The sequence below is a fragment of the Gymnoscopelus microlampas genome, assembly GCF_963454915.1.
Source record: "Gymnoscopelus microlampas genome assembly, chromosome: 22".
In the NCBI taxonomy this organism is placed as follows: Eukaryota; Metazoa; Chordata; class Actinopteri; order Myctophiformes; family Myctophidae; genus Gymnoscopelus; species Gymnoscopelus microlampas.
This window is the reverse complement of record NC_139959.1, coordinates 13177222-13197264: the sequence shown is the minus strand read 5'-3', so window position 1 is coordinate 13197264 and position 20043 is coordinate 13177222. Positions and strand designations below refer to the sequence as shown.

Here is a 20043-nt window from a genome sequence, read left to right as displayed (position 1 = left end):
AGATTTAAGCGCGTACTGTATGTGGCAAACTAAATTGCAGGTACAGTGAAGACATGAAGATTTAGCCTCTTTGATTTCTGGCATGCACAAGGTTTTGTACCCAAAAGGCATCATATGTGACTCTGACAGAGTCATATACAAGAAGCCTTTTGGACACATACAGAGTCACAGTATGTGCATAGAGTCACTCTGTATGTGCAGATGCTGTAAGAATGTATGTTGTCTTGCTCGTGTATATGCATCTGTGCATGCAACAGCCCGTGTGTGTGTGTGTGTGTGTGTGTGTGTGTGTGTGTGTGTGTGTGTGTGTGTGTGTGTGTGTGTGTGTGTGTGTGTGTGTGTGTGTGTGTGTGTGTGTGTGTGTGTGTGTGTGTGTGTGTGTGTGTGTGTGTGCGCATGTTGTGGTGATGTCAGAGCTTTGTTACAGGAACAGAGAAGCCTTGTATCCTCATGATTAATTCATGTCCAGCTGCGGGATAGAGACAGAAGCAGCCAGTCACACGGAGACAGGAGCACGCACTTTAAGGAGACTCAAATAAGTACTACCGGTCCGGTAGTCGAGGAGACAGAGAGAAGTTGTTAGTGAAATCATGGGTAGTCGCAGAGGCATGGACTTTTCAAGGCACATTTCAAAGGAAGGGCTTAGGGGCGAAGGGGTTAAACACAAAATACAATAAATAAAACCAGGGCTTGTGGTGCTGTCTGCTCTCTGACAAGCTTTCAGCCTGTAAGGCAGCGGTTCCCAGCCTTTCCTGGATCAGGGCCTGCTTGAAAATCTCCAAAGCATTTCCTGGCCCACCCATCTAACCACTTAACACGGCAGCCGATTAATGATGAACCGATCGATTGTGTTCCGGCTTGGATCAGTGGGACCAACATAGTAGCCTATACTTTGAGTTCCTATATATCAGTATCACAAAGAAAACACATCTGTTCAAAGTTTTAAAGAAAAAATACCATGACATTTTTTATACATTTTTTAAATATTAATGTTATATTAAAATCTTAGTGTTTTGCCAATTATTTGGGGGCCACATGCAATAGCCCACACGGCCCACAACCGTGCCCCGGCCCACAGGTTGGGAATCACTGCTCTAAGAGAGAGAGAGAGAGAGAGAGGAGCGGAGTGACCTGCTGAGGGAAGTGCATCTGTTGTGTGGCTCCGCTGCATCCTTCAGCGGCTACACTCTGAATGTCAAGCCCCGCTGCACAGGCTCCAGGTCGTCATGGAGACAAGAGCAGACCCTCCATCCATGGAACAGAGGCAGGTAGTCACTGTGGCTTGGCTGGCCTGCTTCTGTGCTTAAGCACTCCCCCTACTGTCCGCTGATTGCTATTTATTATCCCCAGAGGGACGTGGCTATAGTAGGAGGCGGGTGCAGGTTTAAATGGCTTTGCACGTGAAAACACAGTGGAAGTGACCAGTCTGTAGCGTTAATCATATGTATTAGCTCTCAGGATCTGGGTGCCGTGCCTGAGGGATCAAGGCAAGGCAAGGAGGTTTTATTTGTATAGCACATTTCAACAACAAGGCAATTCAATGTGCTTTACACAGAACACCAAGCAAAGGAAACACAATTATACAATGACATTAGGATGCATAAAGCAAAAGAAGTAAAAAAAAATAACATACAGTTACAGTGCAGAAGAGAAAGAAATAGAAAAAAGAAAAGTAACTCAATCAAATCAACTCAAACAGAAAGCTCTTTAGTTGTGTTTTAAAAGAAATAAGAGTGGCAGCAGACCTGCAGTTTTCTGGGAATTTGTTCCAGATGTGTGGTGCATAAAAACTAAATGCTGCTTCCTCTTGTTTATTTTTGGTTTTAGGGACAGAAAGCAGACCTTTCCCAGATGACCTGAGAGATCTGGATGGTTCATGATATCGCACAAGATCAGAAATTATAGATCAGTGAGCTACGTTTCAGTGAGCTACAGTCTGAGCTAAGATCAGTGAGCTATGTAGCAGTGAGGTCTCCATTAGGAATGGTTGCCAGCCCTGTCTCCTTGTGTTCAGAGTGCATAAACATGACAATGCCATGTAACAGTTACAGAGAATGTGTCAAACCAGAGGATAGCTTGCCGTGGAGTGTATTTAGACAATTACTGCTTTCATGGTGGCTGTAGCTGCCTTAATCTTTCCCCATCTCTAATGTTTCGTTCTTTTATCCCTAGCTCCTTTGTGTAATTCCATCCATCCTCCCGTGAATCTCTTATACTCCCCTTTCCTCTCTGTGTCTCACACTGTCATCTTTCTCTTTTTGTACCCCAGTCTCCACTCTACCTCTCCCTGTCACAAGCCTAATTCATACTGTGTCTTTTGCTGAAAATTGTTAGCTTGAAAATCAATTATTTTGGGCAAGTGCCACAATGTCATGTGCTGAAGTATGAATTAGGCTTTTTTCTTTCCCTTGCTTTTCCAATTCCACTTCCTCTGATCTGCATCCCCCCTTTAACTCAATCCCAGATAATTCCCTCTCTGTGGAATTGGAAGATTGCAGCAGTTGAGAGCAAAAGGGAGATTATTCTGCCAGATTAGTGGGCAGGAGCAGCAATGCTTAATCTCAACAAACTCACTCTTTATATCACATGGGCGCACATACATGCGCGCGCACACACACACACACACACACACACACACACACACACACACACACACACACACACACACACACACACACACACACACACACACACCATGCCCGATGCACTCATTCATACAGACATGTCAACGCACATGCACACAGCATTCACCCCATAAATTAACAGACAAGCACATAAGTAGACCCATGTTTTTTTTATACAGCTGTTTAACCCTCTGTCTTCGACCTGTGACCCCACAGGGTGATGTGCCATCCACCACTGGGGGGCAGATGTCCTCTCTATAACCCGCTCTTCCTCTGAAGCTTATGGGATAGAAGCACGTTCCCTCCCCAGCCCCGCCACAACCACAGCCCCCGCTGGAGTCATTTGTGCCAAACGCCTATCTTGGTCGGAGGATCAGCGATGGGCAGTCCAGGCTGCGAGGTGGGACCTGCCGGGCCAGTGGAGCCGCCCGCGTTGGAGGCGCTGTGTCCTGAGTGTGGGCAGATCCACCGGACCTGGGAGAACCACCTCTATAACTACCGCCTGGAAGTGGACGACGACCTGGTGTGCCACATATGCCTACAGCCTCTGGTCCAGCCGCTGGACACGCCATGCGGCCACACCTTCTGCGCCCGCTGCCTCCGTAGCTTCTTGAAGGAGAGGGACTTCTGCCCGCTGGACAGGACTCGCCTCCAGCTGCAGGCGTGTCGCAGGTCCAGCATCCTGGTCCACAAGCTGCTGGATAAACTCTCTGTGTCTTGCCCCTTAAGCCTGGCCTGCTCCCTCAACATGCCCCGCTGCGACCTGGAGGCACACCTCAAACACAGGTATATACAAAGTATCTTACACGTAGACGTGATTTCATGGATGGTAAACGACTCTGGAGGGGGACTGGGTGTCTGGGAATCGTAAAGTTCTTGGTTTGATTACTGCTCCTCCTTACATCATGCCGAAGTGTCCTTGAGCAAGACACTGAACCCCATAAGAGCAGGCTGGCGTTACATAGGCTGGCATACATTGGAAGTCGCTATATAAATGCAGGCTGTTTGCAATTTAAATTCACCAACAGGCAGGGCAGTATATTTTATACTTTTATACTATTTAATAACTTTTCACTCTTCAAGCAGCTCTGGTCTGAAAACAGCATGCTAAATGTCATTCAGGTAAACAATAAAGATAGCAGATGAATTTGATGAAACGTACTGCTGTATGTCATTGTTGTGGGCACATGCTTTTCATATAGTTATACACATAGTACCAATACACATAGTTAGATCATGTAAAAAAAAAAAAATCATGTCACATCGCATTCTGGATTCACTTCATCATTCCATAAAATCAGTGCATGGCGGAGAAGAGGCGGTGCACTTGAAATGCGTACTCATGATTGGCCCTCTCATGGTGGGAACCTAGGGAGAGTCGCTCCATACTACAGATCTCAGTCCAATAGGGATGGACTGAGTCGCCTTCATCTTAAGGGTGACTCTGTCCATCCACATTGTTTGGCTTGTGACCCATTTGGACCGGTGCTGTGAGACCCTGAGGGGATTATTGGTGTGTGTGGATCATGTGACAGGGGGATTAGTGGTTCCCTACCTACAGCAGTCATGGGTTGGCTGACAACGGGCTTCATGTTCTCATTTTGCAACCATGCTGAGCAACTTCAACTCCAGAGACCTTTTCAACCATTTCTTCTGTGAAACGGCCAAGGGAAACCCAGGCCTGTGGTGAGTACAGCAACTGGCACTGTCAGCTCATCTCCATGCAGGATAGCAGTCTCTTGACTCTTTCTCTCTGCCCTCTCAACCCCTCTCTTCTTCTGTCTCTCTGTTTTCTCTCCCTTACTTCATATCTTGCATGTGTGTGCGTGCGTGCGTGCGTGCGCGTGAGCGTGAGCGTGTGCGTGTGCGTGTGCGTGTGCGTGTGCGTGTGCGTGTGTGTGTGTGTGTGTGTGTGTGTGTGTGTGTGCCTCTGTGTGTGTGTGTGTGTGTGTGTGTGTGTGTGTGTGTGTGTGTGTGTGTGTGTGTGTGTGTGTGTGTGTGTGTGTGTGTGTGTGTGTGTGTGTGTGTGTGTGTGTGTGTGTGTGTGTGTGTGTGTAGTTAACTAAGGGGGAACCCAGCTGAGCAGTAAAATGTGGGGTGTTATATTGATCTGTAAATAAGGGTCTATTTGTACATTCTCAGAGCTAACAGAAAAAACTTCAGCACACTGTCTTCATTGGCAAGAACATATTTTAATGGTAATAGATAAATATAATGGATAAATATATAATAACCTGCTGATGTTATATTCCCATTAAAGTATTTTCTTGCATTTGAAGACAGCTTTTTCTGTTACTACAGTATGTTTAGGCTCCCGCTTCGTCTTCTCCTACACACCTGTCGCCCTTGTAGGTGTACAAAAGGCTTTTTATTATAACAGTTAAATTAACAATTCGGATTTCACTGTGTAGCCTACATGTACTGTAGACTAGATATACCTTATCTGACAATTCCTTATGACCTTTTGATTGGTTGCATTGAATGTATACCAGACCCCGTTGCTATGGACTCAGAGGCTTTCATTGCTGTATTGGCGCCAGTGTATCGATTGGATAAAACACGACGGTGCCTACTGAACACTGTTAAGTCTAAGAGATTTTCCTTAACAAGCTCAGCCTAACGAGCTAGCACCAACAAGCTGCTTCTTACACTAACAGGCTTGTTCATAGTCAGCTGTTTTGACACGGGACCCCTACCATTGTCCCAATGACTGGATTCTCTGTCCTGGCAACATTTCCAGGACAGTGACATTAAAATGTTTCCCAGTTCTGATGCTAATCCAAAGAAAGAGAAAGAATGATACTGTACATTCTTGTAGCTCTGGCAATGAGCCACCAAAGCTACTGTACAGTGCAGCACTTGGAGCATGCGGTTACACCTCATTTAGTTTCCCTCGTCAATAGTCTCCCTGTCTGATCCTTTTAATCAAATCAGTACTGAAGAAGATGAGGGTATTCTACTTTGTGTGGGGATTAAATCTTTGCCTCTTGCCTCACCACCAGGCCAGGTGAAGACAAGCAAAGACCCCTACAGACAGATCAAAGGAGGTCATTGCGAGAGCTGACGTGACATTCTTTAGCAGGGTAAAGATTAAACTCCTGTCTCACGTGCGCTGGCCTGTGCCCTGCCCAGGAGACATGGGTTTGAGGCTTGAAGGGTAGGATGGCTCGGCTGTAGCCGACAGCCTGTCGGTGTCTGATTACGTCAATCAGTGTTGTTGCCACTGAAGATTAAGGATCACACAGCGCCTATTAGATTAAATGACAAGTATGCCTGGCCAAGGTGTTTCTGAGAGGCCTGGTGGCCAGTGTGAGGAAGTTGAACTTATTAGAGGATGAGTATGCTGTGAGGTGCTGGCGGCTCTACAGTAAGCGTCGGAAGGGATAGGCAGGGGTGGTTCATGGAGACAACTATCGCAGAGGGGCGGCCGTAGCTGAATGGTTAGTGAGCCTGCCTAGGGAGCCAGAGGCCCTGGTTGCCCCAGGTTCGATTCCAGGCCAGGTCAGCATATGTGTCGATGAAATGAAATTTGTCCCTGAGCAAGACTCTTAACCCCTAATTGCTCACAGGTTCTCATTGGAAACAAGACCGCAAGGACTTTCATGAACGCCCTGTTAAAAGGAATTATCCTTTAGAGTGCGTATGTGCGTGCATGTTACGCTATCCGCGTGGTGGCAAGCAAGTACCACACTATGTATGTAAAACCTTGTATGCTTTTAAAAGTGATGGACTTACTAAGTGACAGGGAGGGATGCATGACTCAAAGGTCGGGGCATCAATCTTTTTTCAAGAGTTTAAGTATTAAAGGGGGGAGCTTGGCCATCCTTTTCTCTAGAAAAGGGGGGCTTTAAGATTATGCTCTGGAAGAAAGTTAGGGCACTAAAGATATAAAATTATAAATTAACCAAGTAATTACATGCTCCAAATCAGGCTCAGAGACACTTGAAGATCTGACCAATTCATGTGGACTTCGGAAAAAAGGGGAACATGAAAACATGGGCTTCTGTCCCAGCATGCGTTTAACCCTGCCACCCATACCCCCCGGGCTGGCTGCTAAAACGGCCCTGTCCAACTTAATTAAACCTTACTGTTGTTCTGCATGCAGGTGTCCAGGGACGCAATCACAAGAGACAAATGTGGACAGCCCGCCCTGTGAAAGCGGGGATGAGCGAGCCATGGTGACCAGCCCACCGGGGTCACCCCGGACATCGCAGACAGACCTGAGGGAGAGCACCCCCTCACCTCCCTCTACTGGGCCTCCCACAGCCTGCAGCAGTGTGCCCATGTGGACAGACGGTCCAGGCCTCGACAACCCGGCCTTTGAGGAAAGCACAGAGGAAGACAGTGAGTTAAACCACTGCACATGGTTCTAGACTCAAATGGCTTGTTTTTTCCAGTGTTATTAGACCATTAGATAACATGATGAGGGATAGATTTTAAATGGGGCAAATAAAGGTGAATTGCTGATTGTAGTGACTCCTAGTGATTAGACACACTCTCTCTCTCTTTCTGCTTCTCCCCCTCGCTCTCTAGGTGTGGTAGGGTTGGAATGTGTTGTGCCCAGGGTGAAGCGGCCCCTTAGTAATCCCTGCATTCACCTCCTCCGGTCTGTTAGCTCCGCCTCCTCCGGCTGGGACTGCCCAGAGTCTCCGCCTCTCTCCGCCGAAGAGGGTGTGACATCACTACCTTCTTTTTTGTCTCCTCTCTCGGGTGGATCTTAGAAATAAAACAGACGAGCACATTTGAGTTATGACTTTCAGGTAATGGATTGAAGGCTGAATTTGTAATGCAATGCTACTACTGTATGTGTGTCTAATCAGGCTGTGTGAAGCTGCCCTCCCTTCCTGAAGGGGAAATAACCACCATAGAGGTACACAGAGCGAACCCTTACGTCGAGCTGGGCATCAGCATTGTTGGGGGCAACGAAACGCCCCTCATTAACGTTGTGATTCAGGAAGTGTATCGTGACGGGGTCATTGCACGAGATGGGAGGTTGCTGGCTGGGGACCAGATCCTTCAGGTGAGAAACTTGCTGATGTCCTATTTCAGCAAGACCTGTTTTACACCCTGGTCATCATTTGACCTTCCTACCTGAGCCCAACTGATCGACCATTTATTTGACTGTACGACATCGGTATCAGCAATTATGCAGCCGATGCAACCACCTTTAACCTTGCATCCTTATTTTCGGCATTCTGTATCATTATATGCAACATTTTTCAAAAGTTTCAAACGTGTTCTGAAATTATCGAAATGTTTAAAAAACAGCAGCTCTACAAGCTTACAAAGCATCGCAATGCTACGCGTTCTGAGCTTGCAGATAGTCTAATAGATTCATTCAAATAAATTACAGTTTATGTGTGTATTTTATTTACTAGTTTGCTTGTTCGTTGTGTTATTAAACTTAAATGTTCTTCATTATAAAAAACATTTTCGGTGGATAGGCATCCACCGAAAAGATCTGGCATCGGTCAGGCTCTATTTCCTACACCTTCACCACTCAATTTTTTCTGCAATGTCCATCCCCCCAAAAAAGGTGAACAACGTGGACATCAGCAACGTACCCCACAGCTTTGCCCGGTCCACACTGGCACGCCCGTGCACCACCCTGCAGCTGACTGTACTGAGAGAGCGCCGCTGCACCTCCCGACCACCTCCCTCCTCCTCTTCATCCTCCTCCACGCCAGCTGGTCACCACGCCCCGTGCTCCACCCCAGAGGGGACGCCAGCCAGCCCGGCCAGCCTGCGAATCACCCTTCATAAGCGGGACTCCTCGGAGCAGCTTGGCATCAAGCTGGTGCGGCGGACAGATGAAGCCGGGGTGTTTGTGTTGGACCTGCTGGACGGGGGCCTGGCGGCCAAGGACGGCCGGCTGTGCAGCAACGACCGCGTCCTGTGCGTCAATGAGCAGGACCTGCGTCATGGCACCCCAGAGCAGGCAGCACAGATCATACAGGTAGAAGTCAATTGAGGTGGCTTTAGTAATAGAATTTTTGGGGTAACTTTTGATGTATTTAGATGTGATGGTGGAGAGTTTCCTGTAAACAGGGGCAGAGACAGAGAGGTGCACAGCTGGGGATCAAACTGGGAATGTTGCAATTATGGGGATGATGGTGGAGGGTTCGATTGGGTATTAAAAATAGATTTTTTTTACCTCCACCGGAGTTGGATGAGGGTTATAGTTTCACCCCATTCCTTCTATTGCCAGCACAATAATTCAAAACTCAAAGGTCAAGTCCACAATCAAGGTTAAGGTCTATTTTTAGCAAACAACTCAAGAACAGAGGGCCGCATTTCATGAAACTTGGTGGGAAACTGGAAATGATTTTTGAAACTTTTCACCTATAATGACATGCGCAAAATAGGGATGCCAGGGTTAAAGTGGTTTAACTCTAGGGTTGAAAAGGTCAAAGGACAATGTCACAATCAATGGCAAAATGTCTTAATCACTATATCAGGTAAATGTAGGAAATGGCACACAGTATCTCCGCAATTGCACAGTACTGGCAGAGATATGCACTCTTCTGAGTTCAATCTTTCTATTTTATTCATGAATTTATGCTGCGCTGCTGCATAGATCATGTAAAGCCTTTTATCATTTAATTACATTTTGTATCTAGCTTGGTGTACAATTCATACATCAAACATTAAAGTGTTGCAAGAGATTTAAGAAACAATGTAAGGAACAAGATAAGAAAGTAAAGGATAAGAAAACACCGCAACTGCAGCCTTGTACTGTACCTACAGCGCTGCCTCTGCCTCTGCCGCTTTATAGGCCAGTGGAGAAAGAGTCAATCTGCTGATTGGCCGGTCCAGCAAGCCAACTCCGCCTCCACCACCAAAGTCCAGCTCCAGCCGAGACCTCTACTGCCATGAACACTTCCTGCCCAACCACAGCTATACCCCCAGCCCTGTGCCCATGCACCTGTCCCGCACCAGTACCCACAGAGTGAGTACATTAGCGGTGTGTGAGATACAGGTGGTATTTTGGGGTATTTTGGATAGATGATGGAATGGAACAATCTGGAATATGGAAATACTTGCATTTGAAGACTTGGGTAATAGAAACTGATGTGTAGAAGGGATATTTCTATTCATAGCAAGTTTGTGCTTCGGTGTCAAACACGGAACAGGATGTTATCAATCCATGGAGGCCTTCCGTGGCGCTTTGTTCGATACGAAGATAGCAATGAGCGTCATTGGGTCATCCAGCAAAGTTGATGACTGTGAACACGGAAGTAGGGAGCTTATGACCCAACTACTCCTTTATATCTATGATTTAGATGCATCTTTTCAGGCATTTAGCACATCTCTCTAGGCCACAGTGTTACGTTACTCACCATTGTGTGCGTGCGTGTGTGCGTGTGTGCGTGCGTGCGTGTGTCTGTGTGTGTGTGTGTGTGTGTGTGTGTGTGTGTGTGTGTGTGTGTGTGTCTGTGTCTGTGTGTGTGTGTGTGTGTGTGTGTGTGTGTGTGTGTGTGTGTGTGTGTGTGTGTGTGTGTGTGTGTGTCATTCAGGACCTTTCCCAGTGTGTGACCTGTAAGGAGAAACACATCACAGTGAAGAAAGAGCCCCATGAGTCTCTGGGTATGACAGTAGCAGGGGGGCGGGGCAGTAAGAGTGGTGAGCTGCCCATCTTCGTCACCAGTGTTCAACCACATGGCTGCTTGTCGAGGGATGGACGAATCAAACGGGGTACACATACTTTTTGACTGGAAACCTACCTACCTGTCTGTCTGTCTGTCTGTCTGTCTGTCTGTCTGTCTGTCTGTCTGTCTGTCTGTCTGTCTGTCTTCTCACTCTCCCTCTTTCCTCTTGCTCTTCATCTCTCTCCATTATCATTATGGCTGCAACTATTGATTCTTTTTTTAGCGATTATTATATTGATTTATTATCCACAAGGGAAAATTGTTTTGCTCAGGTCAATGAATACATTCAAACAAGATTACATTACAAGATTACATTACATTACATTAAAGATTACATTACATTACTTCATCATTGCTTACATGCTTCGTCATTTTATTCTACTCCACGCGTTTCGCGGTGTTGGCTTTTTTTTTTTTTTTTTAAACGTTTTGTTTATTCATTTTTGTTATTTTACATACTCATAGGTAGTACAGACACTTATTGAAGTAACTAAGCAAATAAACAGAGTATCTCCAAACAGTGAGAGTAAGATATAAACAATTCGCAGTGTTGGCTTCGTCAGGTCTTATACCCCAACAATAAGTGAGTCCATCAAGTTCATTAGAGTGTGCGGTCCCTTCCTACAACGGTGTTGTGCAAAAATAGTTCAAACAGTCGGCTATAATAACATTACCAAAATAGGGATAGATTATTAATCAGTTATTTGATTAAGCAATCGATTATCGACAATATTTCATTATCGATTAAATTGATTACTTAAATTAATTGTTGCACCCCTAATTACCACTACTGTTTTTCAGGTGATGTCCTACTGAGTATCAACGGAGAAGACCTGACTTACTTGAGCCACAGCGAGGCGGTGGGTACTCTGAAGGCCAGCGCCGCCTCTCCCTCAGTCCAGCTACGAGCCCTGGAGGTCAGCATGGTGGAGGAACACAACCATGACCAGCTGCTCCCTCATAGCCACGACAGCGAATATGATGCCAGCTGGTCGCCCTCCTGGGTCATGTGGCTCGGACTGCCCAGGTAAGGACACAAGGCACACACAGAGGAGAGGAGAAGAGAGGAGAGGTAACATTTTCAGACATTTTCAAAAATAAACTAGCTAGAGGATATACATTTGCAGAGGCCACATACACATACACATGAGTACATATAAATAGTCACACAATAAAACACAATGTTCTAATAGTAATTCTAGAATCATGTGGAATGCCCTGACACCATCCATTAAAGCAGGGGTCTTCAACGTTTTCAGGCCAGGGACCCCCTGGCTGAGAGAGAGATGAAGCAGGGACCCCCTACTCTATATTGTATAAAATTGTGTTTCAGATTCAACTTTTTTTGTTTACTTGGACTGCTCTTTTTTCCCTTTACACCAAACATCTCTTTGCCAAAAAATAGCCGATCTACAAGCTCACAACGCCTCGCAGCGCGAGGCGTTGTGAGCTTGTAGATCTGCTATTTTTTGGCTTAAGTTCTCCTCAGAATAGGGATGCTAGGGTTCAAGTGGTTAAGGTAAAAAGAAAAATCAATCACACAAAGATTTGGCGGACCCCCTGTAGTAACTCTGAGGACCCCCTAGGGGTCCCGGACCCCCTGTTGAAGACCCCTGCATTAAAGGATGTGTAACACTGGTTTCTCTGGCCTGAAAAACATCTATCAGTAGACCAATAGGGGAGGTAAATGTAATTTCCCCATCTCCTTTGTACATACATATTTATTGATGACATGTATTATTGTAGTCATTTTCTATGCCATCCATGATGAATTGAATACATAGGACCACAATGGAAACAAGTCCACTTTTTTGTGTTATCCTTTTAGCTTCAATGTCTTACTGTACCCTGTACTATTTACATTTCGGACTAATAAAGTGCTCAATCAATCAGTAATTGATAAAGTACTTAAGGTACGCAGAATGATCAATTATAGTTAGGGGCCGTGTCCACAGAGCGTTTTTTGAGCTGCCAGCGCCGTTCTGCCGTGGTCCTCTTGCTCTGGACGGCTCAAGTGGAAAATAGTTCAACTTATGGAGAGGAGCGCTGCTCATCAATGTCACTTTTTTTTCTGAAGAAGAGCACGGGTCCGAAACGTCACTCTCTGTAATGATTCAATATAGTTTGGCAATGGGAGCTATAGTGTGCGTCTCTACTTTTACTCTTTTAGCTTAGTTCACCTCGGACTAACACAATAAGCTAGCGGGTTGTTTCTCCTCTGGTCAATGGCTACAGTACATACTTGTACACAAAGAATTTTAAGTTGGACCTGAGGGTGGCACTAGAGAACAGGTCATGGGGTCACCAAAATCTAATTAGTTCTTTCTCTGGGTGTGGGGTTGAATGTGCTCAGCAAGGCTCATGGCAATCCAGTCAATAGATATCTCATGTGCAAATGGAGATTGTAGCACTAGACTAGAGGAAAGGTCATGAGGTCACCAAAATCAGTGGTGTTCATCCTCTGAGGAGCATGAAGATGTGCAAATTCTGCAGCAATCCAGCCAGCATTTGTTTTGAGAAGATATCTTGCTTTATGAGTAAAGCGGTGGACAGATGGACCGACCAGTCGAGATGCAGAAGTCATCATTAGAGCCATTAGAATAGGGGTTTCTTTTTAGCTCGAGTCCCAAAAAGAAATGTTTTGTTTCTCCGGGACCCAAAGAATACATTATGAATAAATAATCTATGCCTTATTAAAAAAAAAAAAATGAAAATAGCCGATGTGCTGCTTTCACTATTTCTTGCATGGTTTTTTTTGTATGTATTTATGTATGTATTCAAATAAATTGTTTCTTTATATTTCTGAATGAATTAGATTTTTCTTTTTGGAAATCTTACATTTTTAAAAAGGGATATTTACTCGTGAGTCGTGACCAATAGAAATGGGTCAGTGACCCAGAAATAGGCACGACCCATATTTTGAGAAACACTGCCATAGAATACAGATTTAGGCAATATCACGCCTCCTTTATTCCTTTCTTTCTGTATCATCCCTACTCTCCGGTTTCAAACACTGTGATTCTCCTTTCTCAATGATGCACTGGTAATCTGTCCCTTTTTGACAGTGCTCCCTGTTGATCTGTCTTCCAGCTACCTCTACAGTAACCATGAGATTGTACTGCGTAGGAGCCACCCTGGCAGCTGGGGCTTCAGCATTGTTGGGGGATACGAAGAAACCCATGGCAACCAAGCCTTCTTTATCAAGACCATTGTCCTTGGAACACCTGCATACTATGATGGCCGCCTCAAGTAAGTGATCAATTATCTTCTGGTTGATTCATACTCTAACCTCGTTCCAGAACTATGTCCAGACTAGAGATGGCTCTTTGACCAAAAAACATCTTCCCACTTTCCTGAACTTTTTGTTCTTTGTCTTCCAAGTTTGGTACCTTTTTACACTGTGTCAATATACAGTAAAGGCCGGAAGTCGATGGCACTTTCATCTAACTCTGTAATACATTCTACCTCCATTCCAAACGCTTCAGTTAATAACATGTTTTCTATACTAATTTATGGCTGTGAGCAAATGTTCATAGTACTGTTCAACTATTGGTGCTATCACAAAATATTATAGAATAAGATTTTTGATCAATAATATATAGTAATGCCTTGATATATTGCCCAGCCCTACTATACTATTTTGAGATATCTAAAGAGCAGAGTACGTTTCTGACTGTGGAGTGTGGGCTGTCATCCCAAGACTGTCAATTATTGACAACCTATCAACCAATTGTCTTGATGACTGCCCTTACTAAATTTACTATGTGCTCTTTAGATGCCTCAATAAAATGATATAGTGTGCACATAAAAAAAAAGAGTTCAGAAAACAAAGTGTGGTACATCTTTTTTTTCCTGAATAGATTATCTGACAAAGGTCACACTTCTTTAAACATTTACTTCCATGCATTCCATCGAATCTTTGTCTCTAGTTTGCCTCTCAGTGCATGCATGGTGCATGCCATGGCAGAGAATGTGTCCCATCCTTCTTTACATATCCTTGATCATTGCAGATGGGTGGCATTTGCACCTGATCGGCTCATTATAACTACAGGGGGGAGGGACCATAACGAACATTCGTTCATAGCTGGTGTTTCTTGTAATCCTAGGTGTGGTGACATGATAGTGGCAGTCAACGGGATGTCGACAGCTGGAATGAGCCACTCTGCTCTGGTGCCCATGCTGAAAGAACAGCGCAGCCGGGTTGGACTCACTGTGGTCTCATGGCCAGGCAGCTTGGCGTAGCTGGTCCACTCCTAAGGCAGGGGGAGCAGAGCTCCACCGCACTAGACTGAATCCAGCCAGAATGTTCTAGATTGGGAACGACCTTGGCCAAAGTGAACTGGTACATGCTAAATCACTCCATACCGGGTTTTAGCCAGGACCAAATTTCACCATTCAGAACTGTTGTAAAGCCAGAAGGACCCTACTGGGCTGAGCCTGTTGTGATGACCAAGCAGGAAATGTTTCTTAGATTGTGCCACATCACTCAAGACTGCACTCACACTGCTGTGTTCATATGGTCATGTTGTCTTTGCTCCCATGTGGGGGAAAATGGTACTGTAACTGTAGCAGACTAGTATGTGGGCTGTTATCACCTCACCGGGCTGTTGTAGACTCTAGGGCTGTATTCAGTTGGACGCAACATTAAGTTAATACAAACACATACCATTTGAACAGTCTATGGTCCTTTGCCAAGTAGGATAATCAGTCGTAAATCACTTTCTAGTGAAGATTTTTTATTTACAAGAATGTTGTGTCCAGTTGAATAAACCCCAGGCCTTATTAGAAACCTGCCGCACCCTCAGGGCTCAAATGCCCTTAGGCCTCATCACCATGACGACCAGCCGTCAACTCAGCTGGAGTTTTATACATGTGTGTGAATGTGTGTTGTTTAATAAAGATTTCCTTCAAAAGGATTAGTGTCAGTAAGCTGCAATACTTATGGAATTCAAGTGTAGATTTACATCCTGCTACAGTTGGTTTAACATGAGACAATTCAGGCGGGAAAAACAAGACTGATGCGGGTTAAAAAGTGTTGCATTAATGAAGGGTTTATTTCATAACGTGATGAACAAAAAGGTGTAGCTGAACGGAAAACAAAAAGTATGCTGGTTCCACTCTTCTAGAAACCCCATAGTTTGGCTGTGGTGGTTGTGCAGCATCATGGGTCTGTATCCATTAAGTTTGTGTTGTGTAGCCTAGCAGCCAATATGCCGACTTCCTTACGCCATGGCTGGTTCTTCTTGGGACACAGTTTCTAGAAAGGCAGCAGAAAATTCCATATACAAGTTGGAAAACCATATAATTTTGAAAAAGGAGCCATTGTACCTCTATCTTTCTCTTCAAAGGATCATGCACCACTCCATGTCGCCACAGACTCTCCTAATGAGAAGAGAAAAACCCAAGTCAACCAGCAGTAATCTCGAACAAGTAAAGCCGATCAAAGCTTAATCAAGTTGAAATGTCAGCTTTAACAGAAGACATTATTTAATGACACATCTCATGTCATTTATTCAATCTTGTCCATGATTTGGGGGTAATCCTAGCCGCAAGCAAGTTAAATGTCATCTGCAGCCAAGTTGCACCCTCCATTGACAGCCCATTCATGAAACAGAAAAGTCCCATCACTAATAGTGCACCTCTATGGACAGCTTGGATTATCCTCCTCGTCTCTGTCAAGACAATTTTTTTAATCCACCGTTGTCATGTTATGAGGAACTTTGTCAATAAACTTCGTGAAGCCATGATTTTGTGTTGGGAAGAGCTCATTGTAAATCACACAACGTCCTGCGTACCACCCGTTTAGAAATTGCACATATGCAGGACGTTGAGTGATTTAAAACAAGTGCTTCCAAACTCGAACACAAAGAAAAATAATGGCTGCATCAGAAAGTCGCTCATAACATGTCAGTGGATTTTGTTTTAAACAAACACTTGACAGAAACAACGGATAACCCAAGCTGTCCGTACAGGTGCAATATTGGTGAGTTTATCCTTGTTTAATACAATCAGATATGACTTTTCTGTTTCATGAATGAACTGTCAACTTGGATGTGTTGTAACTTAGATGCAGATATCATCCAATTTGCTTGCGGCTAGGATAATCCTACCATTTCATCCGAGTACTATGAAGTGTGCATTGTTCGGATGAGTTTTACCTTCATAGTGAAGCTCTTCCCACAACCAGAATAAGCACAGCTGAAGGGCTTCTTGCATTCATGATCTCCCAGTACATGACTCGCCAAGTTGAAGCGGCTGGTGAAGAACTTCTCACACCCTTCATTGGGGCATGGGAACACCCTTTTTTCTCCAGAGTGAACGTTCAGTTGATGCTGATCCAAGAACCAGGCATTGACAAACAGCTTTTTGCAGTTGGAACACTGCAACTTGACTGAGCACAAAACGGTTAAATGCATTGATGACATGTAATAATATAACTGGTGTAAGGTGTTAGTTCAATGTATTCATACTTGCGTGTTCCTTTCTGTGATTCTGCAACTCTGTCCATGTCTTTCCCTGGAAGTCACAGCCTGCCTCTTCACATGCATAACCTAGAATGGAAGCCCACATATATAAGTAAGTAAGTATTTACTGAAGGAATTATATTTCTGCATTTTACCCAGGAGCGTGCTGATCATGTGAGCACACAGGGTTGCAGTTAGGGGTGTATTGCTCAGCACTTTGACACGAAGCCTGGAGCAAAGGATCTGACCAGGGATCTAATGATTCCCAGAGTGCCACTGCTGCTCTTACACTCATCCTATACTATATAAAATTGGTTGGACCGACAGTGGACGTCACGTAATATCTGGACTTGCTAGGCACACCGTTGCTCCAATCTACACCAAACTTGGCAAAAACACTTCAGGGGTCTACCATGAGAATAGTCACACCATTGCACACATGAGGCAGTAGTGTTACAGCAGTGTGGAACACTTCAAAGGCCATAACTCGGTGACCAATTGCTCTGATCTTGAAAAGACTAGATTTGAAGGCCGTGCAGCAGCCTGAAAATCTAGTTTAAAAAAAAAACTTCAACTAAAAGCAACTTAAGACAAAAAACACCAACCTTTGTGTACTTTCTGGTGACGCCTCAATTTGCACACAGAAGAGAACGCCTTCAGGCAACCTTTGAAGGTACAACTGTATAGAAGGATTCAAGCTCATAGTTAAATGATGCAAGTTACAAAATGTTCAGTACTCCATTGCATTATTTGTATACTTCTACTCACGAGAATGGCTGAGTCTGATCGTGCTCAGCCTTATGGGCAGTCAGTTTGTACTTCTTGTTGAAATACTTCCCACAGCCCAGATGGTCACACTGTTTAAAATGCATGTATACAACCACTCAGCAAATCAGTGCAACCCTCACAGTAATGTATAACTGCACAAAAAAAAACTAGATTCATTCAAAGGTAGGTACATATCCATGTTCTAAACTAAAAATAGTGTACCTCATAGCGCTTTCTCTGGTGCTGATGTACCCCAGCCATGTGTTTCTTCATGCTGGAATGGGTTGCAAAGACCTCAGAGCATCCTTCAGCCAAACACCTACAGACAGCGACAGATGGACAGAGGGGAGGAACGCCAGCATGAAGAAACAGAATAAAAATAAGCAGTCTTATGCTTTTAATGACAGTGACGTATTGAGGCCTAATTTATACACAGTCGTACAACAAATAAATTAGGCTTCATGGAAAGGTGCGATTGCTTACTTGTGCGATTTCTCACCACTGTGGCTCAGCTCATGTCTGGTAAGTTGATACTGGGTACAGAAGCTTTTTTGACAATTCTCACAGGAGAATGGTCTCTTGAGTTTGAGAAATATGTGACATTTAGGCATTCGAAAACATTTGCATAACATTGCTTGGGACATTGATTAACAAATCACATCCAGTTAAATATATACTGTAATATACAAAGACTTCATATAAAAAGTGCTGCAAGTGATATTCTTTGGTTCAAACCCTTTTTTTTTAAAGGTAAAGCTCTATAGAGGTCTCTCCAATCAGGAGAGAGTAACCATGTATCAGCTTTAATTTGATAGTAATCCAATTCCTGTATGAGATCTTTCTTCTGACTGGATGAAATTGGTATCCCGACCTGAAAATGTATTTTCTGTTTATTAAAGAGCTAGAGAGGGGGGGGGCTGTTATTACTATGGGACTAGAGAGCTATTTAACACTTACTTAAATATCACTTACAGTGCCTTTAATGAAATAAGCAGAGATGTACATTCCAGACCTGGCATCAGATCATTCAGATGCATGTCACTTCTACTACTTACCAGCCCTGTATGTTTGCAAAGATGAGCATCTAGCTTCCAGGACTTACTAAACTTTGCTTTGCAATCGGAAAAATTGCAAACATAAGTATTTTGACTTGTTGGCAAACATTCCCCCATCTAGCAGACTTCAGATGTGCAGTAGCTACAATCAATCAATCTCAAGGACAGGAGGACAACTTGACCAACCAGCAGGTACTCACCTGCATCTGATTTAAGGTTGAGGAAGATACCAATTGAGAACAAGAAAAGGGGTGTCTTGTCTCTACAAATCGTGCTCTCTTATTCTACTCAGTGGTAGAAAAAGTACTCAAATGTTTTACTTAACTAAAGAAGTACTCTGTTACAAGTAAAAGTCAGAGTAAAAGTACAAATGTATTGGTATCAAAATGTAGAAAGTACTCATTATGCAGCAGGTCCCATTTCATATGTTTTCAAATATAAAAATCTTTTGAAAATAGCAGATCTACAAGCTCACAATGCACATTGTGAGCTTGTAGATCAGCTATTTTCAAATAGCCAAAGTTGAAATAGGACTGAAGGGGTTGATGTATGTTTTGTAATAATAATCAAAATCTACAAAGTAACTAGTATAACTAAAGTTTTCAAATAATTATAGTGGAGTAAAAGTACAATATTTGGATCCGAGATGTAGTGGAGTAGAAGTAAAAGTATTGGAAATTGGAAATACTCAAGTAAAGTACAACTACCTCAAAATTGTGCTTAAGTACAATTACTTAAGTGAATGTACTTAGTTACTTTACACCACTGATTGTGCTGTATGGCAAATATTCCTTAATTGCAGGATAGTTTTAATAGCAAACTTGATTCTTCAAAATCTAACGTTTCCTATTCTGTCTTGTGACCTAGGTTTCTCAATCTTCGTGAGTGTTGTAAAGGTAGAGCACCACCACCATTAAGGTGGCTTATGACTTCATCAGAAACAGGTATAATGCCACATTCCTGAAGATAAATGATTTGGCTCTCTGAGTAAAATGATTACATGTGAACAGATCCACATTTTTTCCCTATTGATCCTGCAATTAATGATTGATACTGGCTTTATCATACAGGCTCCATGCAGCTCCAATCTGTCTCCAATCTGCTGATCTATTAATAGTGTGTGTGTGTGTGTGTGTGTGTGTGTGTGTGTGTGTGTGTGTGTGTGTGTGTGTGTGTGTGTGTGTGTGTGTGTGTGTGTGTGTGTGTGTGTGTGTGAGTGCGTGCGTGCGTGCGTGCGTGCGTGCGTGCATGTGTGTGTTTGTACTTGAGAGAAAGAGGCGACTGTCTGTCTACTACAGTAATCACACACAGAGAGAATTTATAGCTCTAATCGCAATCTTATCAACCTTCCAGTATTGTTTTCAGATAGGTATGATTTATTATTGTCATTTATTGTCTGTCGATTAGTCTTCAGACTAGCGACACTTTTTAGCCCACAAACCTTAGACTGAATCCACCACTCTGACTGGTAGGCTTGCAAATC

At 43.9% G+C, this 20043-nt stretch overlaps 2 protein-coding genes across 2 annotated transcripts; one reads left to right on the top strand and one right to left on the bottom strand.

Moving 5' to 3' along the window:
* Positions 1-3003: 3003 nt before the first annotated feature.
* Positions 3004-14515, top strand: lnx2a (ligand of numb-protein X 2a; the record flags this gene model as incomplete). Its single annotated transcript, XM_084049128.1, has 10 exons — positions 3004-3410; positions 6730-6968; positions 7158-7295; positions 7445-7644; positions 8161-8580; positions 9400-9573; positions 10142-10319; positions 11075-11300; positions 13364-13522; positions 14380-14515. The coding sequence occupies 10 exons, from the start codon at positions 3004-3006 to the stop codon at positions 14513-14515; spliced, it is 2277 nt and encodes a 758-aa protein (XP_083905254.1).
* Positions 14516-14889: 374 nt separating this feature from the next.
* Positions 14890-18677, bottom strand: gtf3ab (general transcription factor IIIA, b; the record flags this gene model as incomplete). Its single annotated transcript, XM_084048767.1, has 8 exons — positions 14890-14895; positions 15602-15655; positions 16432-16664; positions 16893-16903; positions 17506-17594; positions 17728-17824; positions 17989-18083; positions 18561-18677. The coding sequence occupies 8 exons, from the start codon at positions 18675-18677 to the stop codon at positions 14890-14892; spliced, it is 702 nt and encodes a 233-aa protein (XP_083904893.1).
* Positions 18678-20043: the final 1366 nt, after the last annotated feature.